The 18,878-nt window shown below is 44.3% G+C and overlaps 2 protein-coding genes across 2 annotated transcripts in view; both read left to right on the top strand.

Annotated features, from left to right (window-relative positions):
* LOC143136730 (butyrophilin subfamily 3 member A1-like) overlaps nucleotides 1-18,878 on the top strand; it is a 53,742-nt gene that overhangs the window by 17,733 nt on the left and 17,131 nt on the right. The window contains exons 2-3 of the mRNA XM_076297430.1: nucleotides 10,181-10,286; nucleotides 15,425-15,781. Coding sequence (XP_076153545.1) covers nucleotides 10,193-10,286; nucleotides 15,425-15,781 — 451 coding nt within the window. The 5' untranslated portion in view covers nucleotides 10,181-10,192. The remainder of the gene's footprint in view (nucleotides 1-10,180; nucleotides 10,287-15,424; nucleotides 15,782-18,878) is intronic.
* Nucleotides 3,774-6,103, top strand: LOC143116982 (E3 SUMO-protein ligase ZBED1-like). The gene is made up of 3 exons (XM_076278403.1): nucleotides 3,774-3,861; nucleotides 4,242-5,702; nucleotides 6,087-6,103. Exons 1-3 carry the CDS (start codon nucleotides 3,774-3,776, stop codon nucleotides 6,101-6,103), a joined length of 1,566 nt encoding a protein of 521 aa, XP_076134518.1.

The following is an 18,878-nucleotide window of genomic DNA, read 5'->3' as shown; positions in this document are numbered from 1 at the left end:
AGCGGCGGTCATAATAAGATGGATGTTGCTGTTGGCGAACAGTGTGACACAAGCTTTTATTAAGTTGGCAAACGTTTGAACTAGCCAACTAGCTCCGCTGGTGGGAAACGCATGGGACTCATAGCGCTGCCGCTGTCCTATTGCGTGCAGAGGGAATTTGAAAGACAACTGATTATCCCGCCCCTCGGACTGAGCACTGCGAACGGTGAGTGTCCAGACCCTACATGTTAATGTGGGTCTGGCTCGCCAGGCTACATTTCATACATAGAGGTCATTCAATATGTTTTACATAAACAAAAGCAGACTGTAATTATAAATAAAAGCATAGTGTCAGGGTTGCAGTATGGAGAGCTGGACCGAGGCGCAGGGCAAGTAGCGATCGAGGCACACGTAAACGTCAGAACAGGAATCTTTAATACAAAATGCACACTACAACCACGAAACAACATCAAAGACCGACAGGGGACTGAGGGGAGACAGAGGTTTTAAATACACAGGGACTTAACAAGGCACAGGTGGACACGAAACAAGGTAAAACGAGAGACAGGTGAACACAGGGCTGGAAATCATAATTAAATGAGCAGACTAATAATGACAAACAGGTGAGGGGCGGAGACACAGGGAACTGGGACATGGCAAGACAAAACAAAGGAGCACATGGCTGACAGGAAGTAAACAAAGGAGGGACAGGGAACACAGGATCGTTACAGTACCCCCCCCTTTAAGGGCCGGATTCCAGACGGCCCAACAGAAAAAAAAGGAGAAGTCCAAGCAGGGTGGGTGGAGGGGGCCAGAGCGGGGACTGGAACCGGACTCGGCGCAGGAGCCGGACTCGGCGCAGGAGCAGGAGCAGGAGCCGGACTCGGCGCAGGAGCCGGAGCAGGAGCAGGACTCGGCGCGGGAGGCGGAGCCGGAGCAGGAGCCGGACTCGGCGGAGCCGGAGCACGAGCCGGACTCGGCGGAGCCGGAGCAGGAGCCGGACTCGGAGGAGCCGGAGCAGGAGCCGGAGCAGGAGCTGGACTCGGCGGAGCCAGAGCAGGAGCAGGACTCGGCGCGGGAGGCGGAGCCGGAGCAGGAGCCGGACTCGGCGGAGCGGGAGCTGGACTCGGAGGAGCGGGAGCAGGAGCCGGAGGAGCCGGTGCAGAAGCCGGGCTCGGAGCCGGAGCCGGAGCCGGAGCCGGACTCTGCGGAGCTGGAGCAGGAGGCGGAGCCGGCGGAGCTGGAGCCGGAGCAGGAGCCGGACTCGGCGCGGGAGGCGGAGCAGGAGCAGGAGCTGGACTCGGCGGAGCCAGAGCAGGAGCAGGACTCGGCGCGGGAGGCGGAGCCGGAGCAGGAGCCGGACTCGGCGGAGCAGGAGCCGGACTCGGCGGAGCAGGAGCCGGACTCGGCGCAGGAGCCGGACTCGGCGCAGGAGCCGGACTCGGCGCAGGAGCCGGAGCAGGAGCCGGACTCGGCGCAGGAGCCGGAGCAGGAGCCGGCGCGGGAGGCGGAGCCGGAGCGGGAGCCGGACTCGGCGCGGGAGGCGGAGCCGGACTCGGCGCGGGAGGCGGAGCAGGAGCCGGACTCGGCGCGGGAGGCGGAGCAGGAGCCGGCGCGGGAGGCGGAGCCGGAGCAGGAGCCGGACTCGGCGCGGGAGGCGGAGCCGGAGCAGGAGCCGGACTCGGCGGAGCAGGAGCCGGACTCGGAGGAGCCGGAGCAGGAGCCGGACTCGGCGGAGCCGGAGCAGGAGCCGGACTCGGCGGAGCCGGAGCAGGAGCCGGACTCGGCGGAGCAGGAGCCGGACTCGGCGCGGGAGGCGGAGCCGGAGCAGGAGCAGGACTCGGCGTGGGAGGCGGAGCAGGGACTGGAGTCATGGGAGCCGGAGTCAGAACTGGAGCACGAGCTGGCACAGGAGCTTGACTCAGGGATGGAGAGGGAGCTGGAACCGGAGTCGGGACTGGAGCCTGAGTCGGGACTGGAGCCTGAGTCGGGACTGGAGCCTGAGTCGGGACTGGAGCCTGAGTCGGGACTGGAGCCGGAGCCGGAATCAGAGCTTGAGCTGGAGCTGGAATCAGGGCTGGAGCTGGAGCCAAAATCGGGACTGGAGCCGGAATCAGGGCTTGAGCTGGAGCCGGAATCAGGGCTTGAGCTGGAGCCGGAATCAGGGCTTGAGCTGGAATCAGGGCTGGGGCCGGAATCGGGGCTGGAGCCAGAATCGGGGCTGGAGCGGGAGCCGGCGCAGGAGTCCGAATCGGGGCTGGATCGGGAGCTGGATCAGGAGCGGGAGCTGGAGCCGGAGTCGAAACCGCGACTGGAGCCGGAGTCGAAACCGCGACTGGAGCCGGAGTCGGGACTGGAGCTGGAGTCGGAGTTGGGACTGGAGCCTGAGCCAGTGTAGGAGTCTGATTCGGGGCTGGAACCGGAATCGGGACTGGGGCTGGAGCCGGAATCGGCGCTGGAGCCGGAATCGGGGCTGGAGCCAGAATCGGGACTGGAGCCGGAGGCGCTTCAGAGCGCGGGGAATCGGGACTAGAACTCGGAGGCGCTTCAGAGCGCGGGGACTCGGGACTGGAACTCGGAGGCGCTTCAGAGCGCGGGGACTCGGGACTGGAACTCGGAGGCGCTTCAGAGCGCGGGGAATCGGGACTGGAACTCGGAGGCGCTTCAGAGCGCGGGGAATCGGGACTAGAACTCGGAGGCGCTTCAGAGCGCGGGGACTCGGGACTGGAACTCGGAGGCGCTTCAGAGCGCGGGGACTCGGGACTAGAATTCGGAGGCGCTTCAGAGCGCGGGGACTCGGGACTGGAACTCGGAGGCGCTTCAGAGCGCGGGGAATCGGGACTAGAACTCGGAGGCGCTTCAGAGCGCGGGGACTCGGGACTGGAACTCGGAGGCGCTTCAGAGCGCAGGGACTCGGGACTGGAACTCGGAGGTGCCTGAGAGCGCGGGGCTGGCACCGGAATCGGGGCTGGAGCGGGAGCCGGCGCAGGAGTCTGAATCGGGGCTGGAGAGGGAGCTACCGGAAGAACTGCAGGCCCAGGGCGTTGGGGAGTTGGGACTGGAGAGGGGCCTGGTCCCTCCTCCTCAGAGGACCAGTCATCTTCAGAGGTTTCCCCCTCCTCTTCATCCTCCCAGAACAGCTCCCAGGGCATTAGGTGCAGTGGCAAGTCAGAGTTAAAATCAAAAAACTTGCCTTCTTCCATGCTTGTCGGTCGGTCTTTCTGTCAGGGTTGCAGTATGGAGAGCTGGACCGTAGGGATGGGTCGCTCGACACACTGTCCCGACACACGTCCCGAGCTTTCGAAACACTACTGCTTCGAAACAGTGCTCCGGAGCCTAGCTTGAAATGAGGCTGTCACGTGACCTATGGAAACGAAGCTTCGTTACCTCACTGACACGTCATGCCGGTTTCAAAACACAGCGCGCGCTGTGGTCTATCTCGTTAATGCATTAAATAATTATAATGTATCAATGTCTATAACATTGTATGTGCATGTGTATTGTTGTTCATAATGATAATAATAATAAAACCATGATGACCATGTTTTTTGAGTGTCGATTAACACTTTGCCGACATCACTCAATAAAGAATAAAAGTCCTTCCTCAATCACAGTACTGTTTGGTGCTTGTAGACGCTGTCTGACTAGATCATTCACGCTAATAATTAATTATGGAAAATGCACGCAAGAGACCCCGTTCTCTGGTGTGGGAACATTTCAGTCTGGAAAGTCCCACAAAAGTAGTATGTGGTATATGTGATCAAAGTTTGTCTTATTCCAACAACACATCTTCAATGCTTCGCCATCTACGTGCAAAACATCCACTGACTGTGGCAGACGACGATAGGCCTACTCCAACTACAGAGTCTGTACCAACTGAAGGTAACATTTCTTTATCCACATTATTTAGTTAAAGTTATTAATGATGGTAATTACACAAAATAAGTTAAACACACTTAATAAAAGACAAATAAAATAGTTACTATAAAATAGTTTTTTGCATTTAGGACTGACCTCAAACAAACAATTTAGATTGAACATATTAGGCTATTGCCTATTATAGTCTACCTACTGTATCTGAACTCCATTGTATAGGCCACATATTTTGTATAGTACGCCTACACCGTGAACATGCACTGTGAGTACACACAATGTGAACTGAGTGTGAACTTCATTTATGAAAAGCTGACATGTTACTTTAGCTCACTTGGTTAAACACTGCTTGGGTTCTGCTAATATGTGTGTGTATTGTGTATCTTTAGGACGGAAGAAAGAGCTTGATGATGCCCTCCTCAACATGATAGTTAAAGATCTCCAGCCTTTCTCTATTGTTGAAGATGAGGGTTTCAGAGCATTAGTGAAGAAGCTGGATCCGACCTACACTCTGCCATCCAGGAAAACACTAAAGGCAATGATGAGTGAGAAGTATGCAGTGGAGAAAGAAAAGGCAGTGGCAAAATTACATAACATCCCTGCTGTCTGTCTCACTGCAGACATGTGGACTTCTCTGACGATGGACTCCTATCTTGGAGTCACCTGCCACTACACAGATGCCAACACAAATCTGGGATCAGTTCTCCTGGGAGTGGCAAAATTTCCCAAAGCCCACACCGCTGACAACATCAAAGAGGCTTTGTCCCACCTCATCACTGACTGGGGACTCACTGGAATGGTGACTACATTAGTGACCGACAATGCGGCCAACATGGTAGCAGCCACTGAAAAGCTGGGGCTACGCCATCTACCATGCTTTGCCCATACTCTTAACCTCATTGTGAAAAAGGCAGTTGAAGAACATGAGGCATTGACAGAAATTCGAACCAGAGCAAGGAGGGTGGTAACATATTTTAGGAGTAGTTCAAAGGCCAATGATAAACTTATCCTTGCACAGGAAAGGATGGGTAGGCAGACCCTGAAGCTTGTGCAGGAAGTTGAAACTAGATGGAATAGCACCCATGACATGCTGCAAAGACTCCTTGACCTCCGAGAGCCTGTTGGTGCTGCCTTGGCCAGTCTGTCTAGTGACATCATGCCACTTTCAAGTGTTGACTTTGAGGTCATCTCACAAAGCCTGGAAGTGCTGGCACCCTTTAAACATGCCACAACAGAGCTCTCTGAGGAGAAGAGGGTGTCAGCGTCCAAAGTTATTCCCATAATAAGAATGATTCAGCACAAAGTGGCTGAAAAAACAGGCCTGGCAACCAACCCAGCAGCTGTATCATTAGGGATGGCTCTGCAGCAGTACACCATCAGGCGATGTCGGAATGTGGAGTCAATCCGTATTTTGGCTCTAGCGACGTTGCTGGACCCCCGCTTCAAGACCCTTGGGTTTGGCAATCAAGACAATGCCCGTGAAGCTGAACGGCTGTTGACAGGTGAATGTACTACAATAATCCGGTCAACCAGTCAGTCTACATCACAAGCAGAACCATCAACCTCTCAGGGAGGCCAGAATCCAGCTTCCACAGGAAACCTTTGGGAGCTCTTGGACAGCCGGGTCAGTGAGACCCAGAAGACCCAGAGCTGCAATGCAAACGCCACTATAGAGGTCAAGAGGTATCTAAATGATGCATATCTCCTCCGAACAGAGGACCCTCTAAAATACTGGCAAGCCCATAAGGCTGTGTATCCCCACCTGTATGCCCTGGCCAGTAAATATCTGTCTCTTACTGGCACATCTGTTCCATGTGAGCGCATATTTTCTAAAGCTGGGGATGTGATCAGTAAAAAAAGAAGCCGGTTGAGCCCCAGCACAGCAGAGCAAATTATATTCTTAAATAAAAAATATGGCATAACAACATGTGTATTTGAGTATTTGTGATTTTCTGTTTCCAAACAATGTGTGTGTATAATGTTGTGTAGTCAGGAACACAAACACTTTCATTCTTGTGCATTACTTTTTCACTTTTTCATTATTTTTTGTCCATAGTGCAGGCCTAATTGAATATTAGAAATGAAAACAGCCAAGCAAACAGTGCAATGAAACCTCAACAAACTTGGTGTCAATAAAATGACACATAATGTAATATGCTATGTATCTTGAAATGATGTGGCCATACAAAACATCTGGATGATGCTGGTTGTGTATGATTTTTATTGACCACCAGATGGCGATGTGGAGTAGAGTGTCAAAAGCATCGAAGCTTCAAACCAGTTTGGCAGTAGAAGCGTCACTGCTTCAAAAGCCTCGCTCGGCACATCCCTACTGGACCGAGGCGCAGGGCAAGTAGCGATCGAGGCACACGTAAACGTCAGAACAGGAATCTTTAATACAAAATGCACACTACAACCACGAAACAACATCAAAGACCGACAGGGGACTGAGGGGAGACAGAGGGTTTAAATACACAGGGACTTAACAAGGCACAGGTGGACACGAAACAAGGTAAAACGAGAGACAGGTGAACACAGGGCTGGAAATCATAATTAAATGAGCAGACTAATAATGACAAACAGGTGAGGGGCGGAGACACAGGGAACTGGGACATGGCAAGACAAACAAAGGAGCACATGGCTGACAGGAAGTAAACAAAGGAGGGACAGGGAACACAGGATCGTTACACATAGAAGGACAATACAGTCAAAGAATAGTTTAAAAAGTAAAGAATATCTAATATTTCTATGCTCTGAATGTCTGTCAGATCCCTAATTTAAAGCTCTGATGCAACTTGACAGTTAATTTAAACTTCACAAGTAGAAGAAAAAAATGTAGCTACTCCATACAGTTAAGCTCAAAATTATTCCGAAATATTGATTTAATGTTGATTTTCTCGTGATCAATATGTTTGTTCTGACTGTAAATGACACTGCCACATGCTAAAACGTTATAAGACAATGTGATACAAACTAGTGTTGCATGGTGTACCAAGACTAGAAAGGTATCATGATGCCCTCACACGAAAAATGATACAATTCCCAATGCTTTTAGAATAGATAAAATAATAGTGTTCTGCGTCTGTGTGGAGTGCACTCTCCTTCATGCTTCTTTAGGCAAGTGGGCAGCTCTCATATCCCTTTTCCAACAACGCAGAACTAGTGCTGGTGCTTACATTTAAAGGAAAAAAACATTTGTGAGCAATGGTGACAGATCATCATCTAAACATACACACCTAAAGCTTAAAAACTCCAGGAGAGTATTCCAGGATCCTCACTAAAGGCCAAACCTAGTTTATTTCGATATTTCTTGCCAATTTTATTGAGGGTAAATAAAATTAACTTTTATATTAACATATAGTTTGTAAATAAAAATTTAACATTTAAATGATGTAAGAAATAACTGTTAATTAATGCAAAAAAGTTTGTTAACTTTTAGTTAACTATTAACAAATATTAATACAATATTAGTTATTAGATTGTTTTTATTTGTTAAAACATTGACATACAGATTTTATGCAAACAACTAATATTTAATTAATGAGGAAAAAACTATTAACTTGTGCCAAATAGATATTTTAGTAAGAATTAACAAATAGTAACAAAGGGTTAGGTAATGACTAGTTTGCTACTTATTATGGCACCTTATTATAAAGTGTTACCGAAGTGTGTGATTTGCTCTGGTGGTTAGTGATGACCAAATGAGGCTGCCTGAACCACTGAGACTTTCCAGACCATTGGTTCGCCAAAAGGTTCATTTACCGGAAGCATAATTATTGCATAACTAAGTGTAATTATTAGTGATGGGCAAATTAAGCTTTTGTGAACCACTGAACCACAGCAGTGTGAACCAGTGACACTAGCTGAAAAGCAAAAAAGACGCCCACCACAAATGGATTTTTCAACATAAAAGTCCCTAGCAAACCAATAATTTTGGTTACATATACTGGTTTGGGTAAGGACTTTTATGTTGAAAAATCTTTACATGTGGTGGCCATTTTTTTTTGGTTCACCAAAGCTTAATTTGCCCATTACCAGTAATTATTGCACTTCTTAACCAGAGGGGAACGCTGAGAGCAAATCTTGTTAAGGGTGCATTTAATTATTTATCTCTAGTTTTAGAGTAGACTTTAAACATCATTTACATTCAAAATATTCCATTTGGTAGGTATTTAGAATAACACCACTAGTTTCTTTCCAAGGAGGCATAATACATGAAGGAGTCATTCTGTTGTGTAAGTGTTTAGGATTGGGAAAATGGCATGAGCTGGAATGTCATGAAGTACATTTTAATCGGCTTTCTTTGTTTTACCGGCCTGATGGCACATAACAGGAATCTGTGACAAGCCGTAAATGGACAAAAAAAATTGATGAACAATAAACAGATCAAGAGATCAACATCATTGGAATTCCTAGCTTACATCTGTGTCTGGATTTTGAGTTGCTGGCTAACTGAACATTAACAGGACTCTGGACTTTGAGACATATTTTTTATAGCAGAAGCAACCAACAAACTTTTCATGGCAGAAGCAGAGTAGACGAATGAACTGCAGTCGTCACATGTTTATGGCTTTGAGGTCATAGTCTGCTGTATGGAGAGAACAAGGACTGTCACACGCCTTTGGAAAGAAAATGGAGGGATAGAGAAGTAGGGGGAGTGGAATGAGAGAGAGTATTGGAGGGAAAGTGGGAAAGGGGAGGGTAGGGAGAGAGTGAATGAGAGAAAGAAAATAGGAGAGTGGGAGGAAGATACAGAAAAGGATGGAGAGAGATCAAAGTGAAAGAGAGAGGTAGAAAGAAAGACTACAGTGGTGAAGGGAAAGAAGGTGAGGGAGAAGAAGATAGGAAAATAAGAGAGAGAAAAGGAGAACAGAGATAGAAGGTGGGGCCACAAAGGACATACAACTACACATAACACTGGATATATTTCACAAAGGTAAGAGGAACAATGAGACACACAGATTACAGTAAGCACTGATGGCTGTTCTAATACGATGACAAACACATCTACTTTGTGTACGAACACAGTTTAGAGTGAGCTCTGACTGGTATTCACATAATCAGAAAACAGCTCTGACTGCTCTGAATCGATCATGAACACAGTTTACTGCTCTAACTGGTATTAAAAGAGATTTCAGGAAAATGTCATTTTTCACATAGATCTCTGTTTATCATAGTTACTGAGTACTGTCGGTATGGAAAAAAAATGGTGCTACCTAGTCATAACCCCCAGAGTGTACTGTAGCACTGTAGCTGCCTGGCTTGTTTTATTTTTTCATACTGGCAGCACTACTACGAGAAACGCAGATCTATGTGAAGAATGGAATTCTCCTTTAAAATGAATTGAGTGAACTATTACATGTCTTATGATCATCTGAAAGGCTGTTTGAGGTTGTCATCAGTTGGGTTGAAATACATTCTGATGACTGTGGGGTTACACAAATTAGCCCATAGCTGCAAGGCAGCAATGGCCTAACTTGTGTAACCCACTACTGGCTAAGCTAACAGTGTCAGACTGGGTTATTGCACACATAGAGCAGTAACCTGACTCCGCCAGATCTGGGAACTTTTCATTGAAGAACTTTTGGGAAGGGGCGGAAATACTGGTTAGCTGATTGGATAAACCATCTGTCTATCACCACCTTTGGTGGTTATCGACGGGCCAAATCAACCAATTACATGAACAAAGTGTTCTTCTAATGTCTTCGTTTAACATACAATTAAGTTAGGTAACGTAACTAACGTTAAGATGTTTTAACTTACCATTTGTATGTGACATGAACCTAATCAACGACAATTCCAATCAAGTTTTCACGGTAGGCCCTACACTTCTGAAGAAAGTATATTCCTCCATTATTAACTGGAATCGGCCGTGGAGGATGTCTGTGTCGTTCATTCCTCCCAGCTGCATGGCTGAGACTCATAGCTTCACAACTTACCCAGGAATACTATCTAATTTGAATAAAACTTGCTCGATAGCTATGCTCATCTCATCTGTGGATGCCGTCATGTTGTTCGTTGCGTCACATCTCAACCCGCCTCAAAGCCAACGCTGATTGGACGTTCGTTTGGTGAACTGCTCCAAATTTTCTTTAACGAAAAGTTGCCAGACTGATCTGCGAGTGAAACCTTGAAAGCTCGCGAGATCAGGATGGTCTCATGAGGCTAATAGAGCAGTATCCTCTTATCCAACTCAGACAGCAAATAAGCTAATGGTTGTCGTGTTAACAATCCTCTTTACGGACTGTATTCAAGCTTTTTTGCTTTGTGGACTGTAGGTATTCAAACTTTGTTAGGTTTCTCATTAACAATCCTTTGTGGCCTGTAGGTATTGCCGGTCATGGTGTGTGTGTGCAGCTGTCCAAGCCTGTCCAAGCACTGGGTGTGTTTCTGGGTGATTCTACTTTTCCTGTGCAGAACCATTTGTGATGCAGGTAAATGCAGTTCAACTTCTATATTCTCAGAGTGGAGAATTAAGCCAAAGGCTTTTTCTATACACCTATATAGATATAAACATACAATGTATCCCATACAGTATATCACACCCATATAACTTTTGATGTATAAGGAGGTGGACTGATGTTGGGCAACGAAATAAACGGCTCATATTCTATATTTCTAAAGCTTGGCAACGAGAATCTTCCCCAGAGCGGCATACTGTTGTCAAGCAAGTGATTAAATAATCCTGAGTCATTTCCAGGCCATTTCCAATGTCAGCGTGCGTGCGTGCGTGCGTCTAGATGTAATGAAGTTGGATGTGCTCCTATCACACATTGCCACTGTAGTAAGATGAGCCATGCTCGCTCTGTCTGTCTGAAATGATTTTATCAACCAAGGGATGATCTCTGTCTCTCTCCCCCTCTTTCTCTCTTTCCTCTCTTTCTTCACATCCCTCTTTCCTTTGTCACTTCCTCACACACCCACGAGTGTATATATCGAGAGATATCTAATGTAATTTAGATTTGTACAGCTTTGATTACACTTTTCCCTTTAATAACACACTTCCCTTTTTGTGTCTCTCACTCACACGTGTGCACACACACACACACACACACACACACACGCGCACACACACACACACTTACAGAATAGCACTTCTTGCATCTGATAGACCAATATACTTACACATCACATAAGTGGAAGCAATACAGAAACTGTACAGAATGCCAGTGAACACAGTTCTGGGTTGTTTCTGTATAGGTCAGTATTGGCTGATGGACAATAGGGTCAAATCATTTACATTTAATTCCTCAGCAGGCAACCAAAACAAAAAAGATTGAAGGTAATTTATTTATTTATTTTTTCGATTGCTTAGATGCGCTGTCATAAAAACCAGATATTAAGTAAAATCTTTTTATATCAGGATATAAATTAATGCAGATATATTATACTATATATTATATTGTAATCCTCTGGTGTTCTAAGGTAGGCCTAGACTATTAAAATGTTATTTAATAAAATGTAAAAAAAAAAAAATCGAGGTTTGTATCGAACCGTGGGTCAAAAAATGTGATACAAACTGAATCGTGAGGTTGGTGTATCTTGCTACAGCCCTAGCACATATGTCTACTGTGTGTGTATGTGTCATACGCATGATTACTGTGAATGTATGTGTGTACGTGTGTTCATCTGTTTACATGAACATGTGTGCATATGAAATAGGTTCACATGGCCCCTGGAGAAAACATAATGATCCTACACTTTCAATTTCGTGCAGTTTTTACCATGTCAGCCAGAGATATTGTGATTACAACACCTAATTTTTGCTTTTTCATTTTTAACTAGGTGGCGCTATACATGAAATGAATGGTTATGGGATGGGTTGACATGGCCCCTTGAGATCAACATAGAAAAAAAGGTGGTCCTCCTAGTCCCTACGGTTCTCGAGATATTCTCAGAAAACTGTGTCCGCCCTACCCTCCTTTCCGGGGGTCCAATCCGGTGGTAGGGTGACAGATCAAAGCGAAAAACAATGGTTCCATGCTACATGCCCACCAAGTTTCGTGCACCCCGATCTTTCATCCTTGACGGAAAATTACTCACACGAAAAAGAAAAAAAAACGGATGAAAAAAAAATGCTGACTAAACCTATATGACCTCCGCTTCGCCGCACGGCGGTCATAATAATAAATACCCATATCAACCAGTTATTTCAAATTGAAAATAGCGTTTTCGTTCCAGAACAAGTGAAATTGGTTTAGTTCGCATTTCTGGTTATGTTCATCCTAAAACTTAATTATGACCACCGCTAGCGAAGCTAGCGAAGCGGTCATATAGGGATTGTCAAAGTTTTTTTTTTTTTTTTTTTTTTTTTTTTTTCTTCCGTCATCTACTTCCTGAATTTTTGGTCAACGATATCCGGGACACCGAACCACCGGGGCACATGAAATTTGGTGGGTATGTAGCCCCACTAGACTTTTACGGAAAAATTTCGTTTGGTCCTCGGGGGCCACTCCCCCGCTGCGCTGGGCCCCCCGAAACCCAAAAAATGCCGTTTTTCCTAAATAACTACCTGAACCGTGGCACCAAGGATGAGGAAATTTGTATGGTATGTTGGTCTCAATGGCCCACATCAACCTAGCCCATAATCACTCATTTGTGATTTGCACCCCCCCGGTAAAATTAAAATGCAATATAATTCTGATTTAATCGCCCCTCTCTTCAGTTAAGATGTTCATAACTGCACCAAATTGTATGTGTATGATTAACCTGACATTCTCTGGGGATATGCCAAGTTTCGTAGAATTTCATCCATGGGGGGGTCTAAAAAAATTAAGTTATGTGTACATTTAGTGACTGTACACTCATTGGCCTGTAGATGGTGGTGCACACATATACACACGCACACACACACACAGGCACGCACATACCATCAGTATCGGCAATTAGAATGGCCGATACATAATTACAAATTCAGTAGGATTAAAGGAAAACCAAATATTCATCATAATAATAATTTGGCTGCATTTCCAGTATTGGCGTCATGTAGTCGTTTGTCCACCAGATGGCGCATCGGAGACGTAATTTTGTTGGAAGTTAATCTAAAGTGGGTTGGAAAGACACTACGCTTCCTACAAGGACAAGACTGTACAGTAGTTTACCGCAGAGAACGTCTAATAAGGGTAGGATGATTTCTGCATGACATGTAATTCTCATTTCTTCTTGAAGCCGAAATAAATCTGAGAATGTTTATCGGACATGCTTGGTTTTTACTGCAGGTAGGCTACGTTAATCTTAAATTATATCAATAGCCTAGGACGTAGGTAAATGTTACCGTTAGCATTGGTTGAGTGATGGAGGCCAATTTGATTATTGATGTATTTGTAGAAAACCATAAATGCGGTTATAGGCTACCAAGCAAATTGATAACAGCACTAATTGTATCTTTCGACTGTCATCTCATTTGCTTATGACCATAACTAGGCTACTAACAGGAGCTAAGTGAGTTAGCCACAACATGTTCGCTACGTGATGGTTTTCTAATGGGAAATATATTATAAATGTAATGTAATGTAATATATAGGCTACCTGAAAGATAACCTGTCTATGATGCATCCTAAACACCGGTCAATGTTTATTCCCAAACACCCATATAGGCTACTTCAATCCTCTATTTTCAAAGGTGATTCAAGTAGGAAGAGCATGGCTTAAAGTAAAGTAACTAGGACTGAAACTACATAAATTGAATAATTTGTGTCAACTCGCCGCAATGTAGATTTATTAACGCACCCGTGATGATGATCTATCTCCATTTAAACCAAATGTTTTAGACCGCACGTTGAGAGATGCATCCAGGGCAGGGCTGTACCTACACATATTTGTTGCACGTGCTACACAAATCATTATTTGCGATGGATGATTTAGTAGGCTACCAACGTTACACCGGTCCGATACAGTTTTGTCTATGGCTATACCGTGAGACTGAGACGCTTTTTGTTTGTTCGAAGTGCGTGTTCAGGGTGTGAGAGGGGAGTCGATTTGCTTTGATTCCAGCTTGGTAGTTGTAGTCTATGCGATTAAAAAACACGTGTGTGTGAAGTGTCCAAACAATGATAATGGTTTCATTATGGCTGCTTTAGCCACAGACCTTGAGCTACTGTACAGTGGGTTGGGTTCCATTTAGAAGTGTCCACTTCATTTGCGCTTTCCGTGATTCACACGAAATGTACTGATATGCAAAACTATTAACTTTTCGCCAAGAGGTGGCAGCTTAAGTCCGCTTGATACTGTAAGCCATTGGTTCCCAAAGGAGATTTTATTTGGGTCGCCAGCATAGCCTAGTGACAATTTATGTTGTGTAATAGGCCTAGCATAGGGCCTACCTTATATAGCTTATAGTTTGTTAACAGTCACGGTTTTGTCATAACTCCCTCTATACATTTTTGCATTTAGAATAGCTTTGAAACCGGGGGGGTCGCAGGGGGGGCGCCAGTGCGTGGATAATCGCAAAATTAAACAATAGCCTATTTCTATCGGGCGCCTACCATGGACTAGGCTGGGTGAACTCAGCCTGATCTGCCGGCGATTCCTTTTCGATTTCTTTGAGCTTGGTCTGGAGAAAGCCAGACTAACCATGGACCTCATAGTTGCAAAATGCAAGGGAACATGAATCAGCATATTATTTGCACAAACAATAACGGACAGTAGCTCTTCAACTTGGCCCGTTAAAAGGTGTATGAACAGTCTAGCAACGCATTTCATGAAGGCCCTTTTGGACATGTCAGTTATTTGCAACACTGGGTAAAACCTAAAACGGCATTTTGTTTTAGACTACTGGTATTTAATTTGTGCATTGACAATAAAGCTGAATATCATATGAACTAGATGACTAAACTTATGCATATGTAGAAGAAGAAACAATTCACAAAAATCCATGACATGACCTCTCTTCTTGATAGCTGTTGAAAACTGCATGGAACTGACAGGGATTGTTTTGTTTAATAATAAATAAATAAATACATTATGCTGTTACCCTCTGCTTTTCCCAAATACAATGTAGCCTACAGGTGTACCTTTCATCAGTCCAGTTGCAATGGATGGACTGTGATGAACTGCCCTACTCGTGATTGTTTAGAGATTTTAAAGGTTTTATAACAATGCTACAATTTTTTTGGCAAGTGCTACAAATCTATTCACCTTTGCAGCGCCAGTAGGCTACTTTGTGTGCGGCCCGCAAACACACATTCTAAACAAGCATACACAAAAGTTTCAAGAGTGGGGGATGGAGTAGAAGATGGAGACAAATTCATTAATATGATTTATTTTCGCGGAATGGATGTACAGGACTGAGCGGCGGTCATATTTTGTACCGCTATGCGGTACATCTAGTTTTTTACTTAATTTCCCTTTTTTTTAATGAGCCCTGCTGTTATCTCACCTAAGCCCCTGTATCACCATAAGTATAACAGTTATGTGAAACATTGTTCTTTACTGTCATTTGCTGCCGTTTTCCTTGATGTTTTGATTTTGTTTGATAAAATGTGTTTATCTGTATTTAGTCTGCTATTGTATTTCCAGTTTTGTATTATAGCAAGATAAATACCGGTTACTGTTTGTCTCACTGCTTTCACAGGGTCTTTCCAGGTAGTTGGTCCAGCCAGTCCCCTGTATGTGGTCACTGGTGAGGACCTGGTCCTTCCCTGCTCCCTGAAGCCCAGTATAAATGCTGAGGGGATGACTGTGCAGTGGTTCAGACTGAACCACCAAGGACAGGGGTCCTTAGTGCACCTTTACCAAGACAGGAGGAACCAAAATGACAAACAGATGCAGTCCTACATGGGTAGAACCTCTCTGTTCAAAGACGAGCTGAAGAATGGCAATGCTTCATTAAAACTCAGAGCTGTCCAGATGACGGATGAGGGAGACTACAAATGCTTCGTACAGTCTACAACTCACCAAGATGATGGCCTAATTAAAGTCTTAGTCAGAGGTGAAATATCTTCTTTATGAAAATACAGTAGCCTATACCATTTCTTCTTAAAGGCAAAGTCGATCAATGAGCAACATAAAGTTTTGCATGAACAATCTTTAACATGGTATTAAATTAGCAAATCGATAGATACCATCTATCACACATTTCAAAAATGCATACAAACACTTTCTCTAAAAACAGCTACACCTGTAGCCAGTGATGCCAGTAACGCGTTACTTAGTAACGCGTTAGTCTATTTTGACCACTTTTTTCGGTAACGAGTAATCTAACGCGCTACTATTTACAAACCAGTAATCAGATTAAAGTTACTTATCTAAGTTACTGTGCGTTACTATTTTTGTCATTTTCCTTAGTAAAAAGATATATTCTTTGCTTTCTTTTTGTCTTGGGGATTAATGTCATGTAGGCTAAGCTCAAGTTTTCAGCATGAGGACAATTCACGTGTAAAATCACGCAGCGACACAAACGTAAACAACAATGGAGGGAGAGAGAGAGATGCACATGTCATCAGTCATTACTTTGAGTTTGTGTCAGCTAAACCTGACAACATTAAGGTACATTGTACATACTGTGCTGGCGACAAAGTGCTGTCTAGCTAGACATCCCAAGTCTCCCGAAGTTTTGGGAGTCTCCCACATATTGATAGCGCCTTCCTGACGCCCGCAAATTACATAAAATCTCCCGGTACCTAGAGCGAACAAGAGCACGCAAGCCAGACCGGACTTCAAATCGCGTGTGCATATGAGTTTAACGCGCACACAACGGAGAAGGAGAGAGAGAGGAGTGGTGCGTTTGTGCCTGAAGCGCATCCAAGACAGAGAGTATCCTGGTCTGTTTTTGCTAAATCAACCAATCAGTTTTCAGTGTAAGTGTGCTTATATCGCTTTTCTCATAAACTTATTTAATCAGTTCAGTCAGTGCATCTAGGAACAGGGGCGTCATGGCAACGTCAGTGCCCCTCAAAAAGGAATATTTAAGACCCATTTCACATCAGACTACACAAAAGTATACCCAATTGTCTCATAAGATTAAAATATAATGATAGTCTTGCACACTGCACTGTTTGTAACAGCGACTTTAGCATTGCTCACGGCGGGTTAAATGATTGCAAAAGACTTGTTGAGGTGAGTTTAACAAGTGTAATTTCATTTGCATATTACTCAGGCCTATACATGATGGCTAGTTGCCAAGGCTACATGAAAAAAAATATCTACAAACAAATCTACATATTTTACTATAACAATTTCTATCAATAGGCCTTCCTTATTTGGTGTACTTAGACATTATTGAACAAACATCTGAATTTCAGTATCTAAGTACTGTAGGTTATGGGATGTCTGCTATACATTGCTGACATTACTGTTAAAATGCACTTCCAGTATAGTGAGTATTGGCAAAACCGGTTATCATTTTTATGTTGAGGCGGTGGGGGTGTTGTTGGCAGCTGCTGAAAGTAACTAATAAAGTAACTTGTAATCTAACTTAGTTACTTTTAAAATCAAGTAATCAGTAAAGTAACTAAGTTACTTTTTAAAGGAGTAATCAGTAATCCGTAATCAGATTACTTTTTCAAGGTAACTGTGGCAACACTGCCTGTAGCCATTGACTGACAGCTACACCTTCAGGCGTAATAATCCAGTCACTAACCAATTTGTCTGGTCTTTTGGTGGAGGAAATGGAGGAAGTGGAGTTTTATGATGTCCCGTGCTACGGTGGTGGCGGAGGGTCAGAAATAATGACACGTAACAGAGATGAGTAGCTTACAGAGGCCTTGGAATGAGGCGTAAAATCCGGACAAATGTCTAAAAAGTAGGACACACTCTGTCTGGACAGAGAGAGTTTTAACTCCGGACAGAGAGAGTGTGGGCTCAAAAACCGGACTGTCTGGACGAATGGCCACCCTACTTTTAAGACCCCATAAGGAAAATGCATATTATTCGAATGAGGTTTTATCACTGAAAACGACTATTTCTGAAAACTTTGGCCAAAGTTGAGATGTGGGAAAACTCATGGTTTCACTTTCATGGAAAACAGTGTGTTGCATTGTGACATGTTGCTCCCTCGTTCGTTTGAAATCTCTGATTGAACACCTGTTCGAGGGATTTGCGACAGCCTTTCCCAGCTGTTTATAACATGTAGCATATCAGTGTTCAACAGAATTATTTTTAAAAACGGAGGGGATATAAGTTATCAGTTTTTTTCCTAATAGCCTACCCTACTACATAGGCCTATCTCTTAGATTTCGCTAATGAGTGTTGGTGGAGATATTGACGGCACAATAACTTTTACAAAAGACCAGGGGCTGTATTCACAAAGCCTTTTATCTTACCACTATGATTACTCCTAAATCACACTAAAATATTTTAGCTAGGAGTTTTCTCTTAAAAGTTATTTACAAAGCCTTTCAGACCTACTCTTAGTAAGGAAAAATGACAACTCCTAAACTTGGAGTAACTCTCCGTTGCTATGGATGACGTCATTACTCATGCACGAGCTTGACTGAAGTGACCACCTTGATTGGCTGATGATTGTAACGCGGGAATGATTCCAAACACCTCCCTTCCGATGATGAGTGACAGGGGGACAGGTCTGAGAATGCCTGCGCTACACAAGTAGTGCGAAGGACGGAAGATGATGAATAACTGAATAAAAAGGCCTAGCCTAAATGAATAAAGAGTAAGGCAAAACAAATAGCCTAGTAGCCTAATAACATAGGACTACAGATTGTTGCAGTATCATTGCAACATTATTAAATTAATCTGTCACCATATGCCTACGTTTGCAAAGAGGAGAACATTTTAATTTGATTCACAATGAAATGTTACATTTAATTTGCATTAGAGATGCACCGATTGCAATTTTCTGGGCCGATACCGATTTCCGATTTTTCATAGAGTTTGACCTGCCGATACCGATTTTAGCCGATTCCGATATCATTTCTTCTAACCATTTTACAGCACACACACAAATAGTTATTTTCTATCTTTTCTTTGATAGAACATGTTAATATAGAGATGTAATCAACTTATCAATAATGAAATGGCTGTTAAAAAAAATGGAACTGGTGAGCAGACCTTCTTCAAGTCTAACTTCA

The sequence above is a fragment of the Alosa pseudoharengus genome, unplaced genomic scaffold (assembly GCF_046254945.1).
Source record: "Alosa pseudoharengus isolate Yale_2024_CS ecotype anadromous, Long Island Sound unplaced genomic scaffold, YU_APseudo_1.1 YU_APseudo_1.1_scf_1, whole genome shotgun sequence".
Lineage (NCBI taxonomy): Eukaryota > Metazoa > Chordata > Actinopteri > Clupeiformes > Clupeidae > Alosa > Alosa pseudoharengus.
The sequence above is the reverse complement of the archived record's forward strand: the minus strand, read 5'-3'. Positions and strand labels throughout refer to the sequence as shown.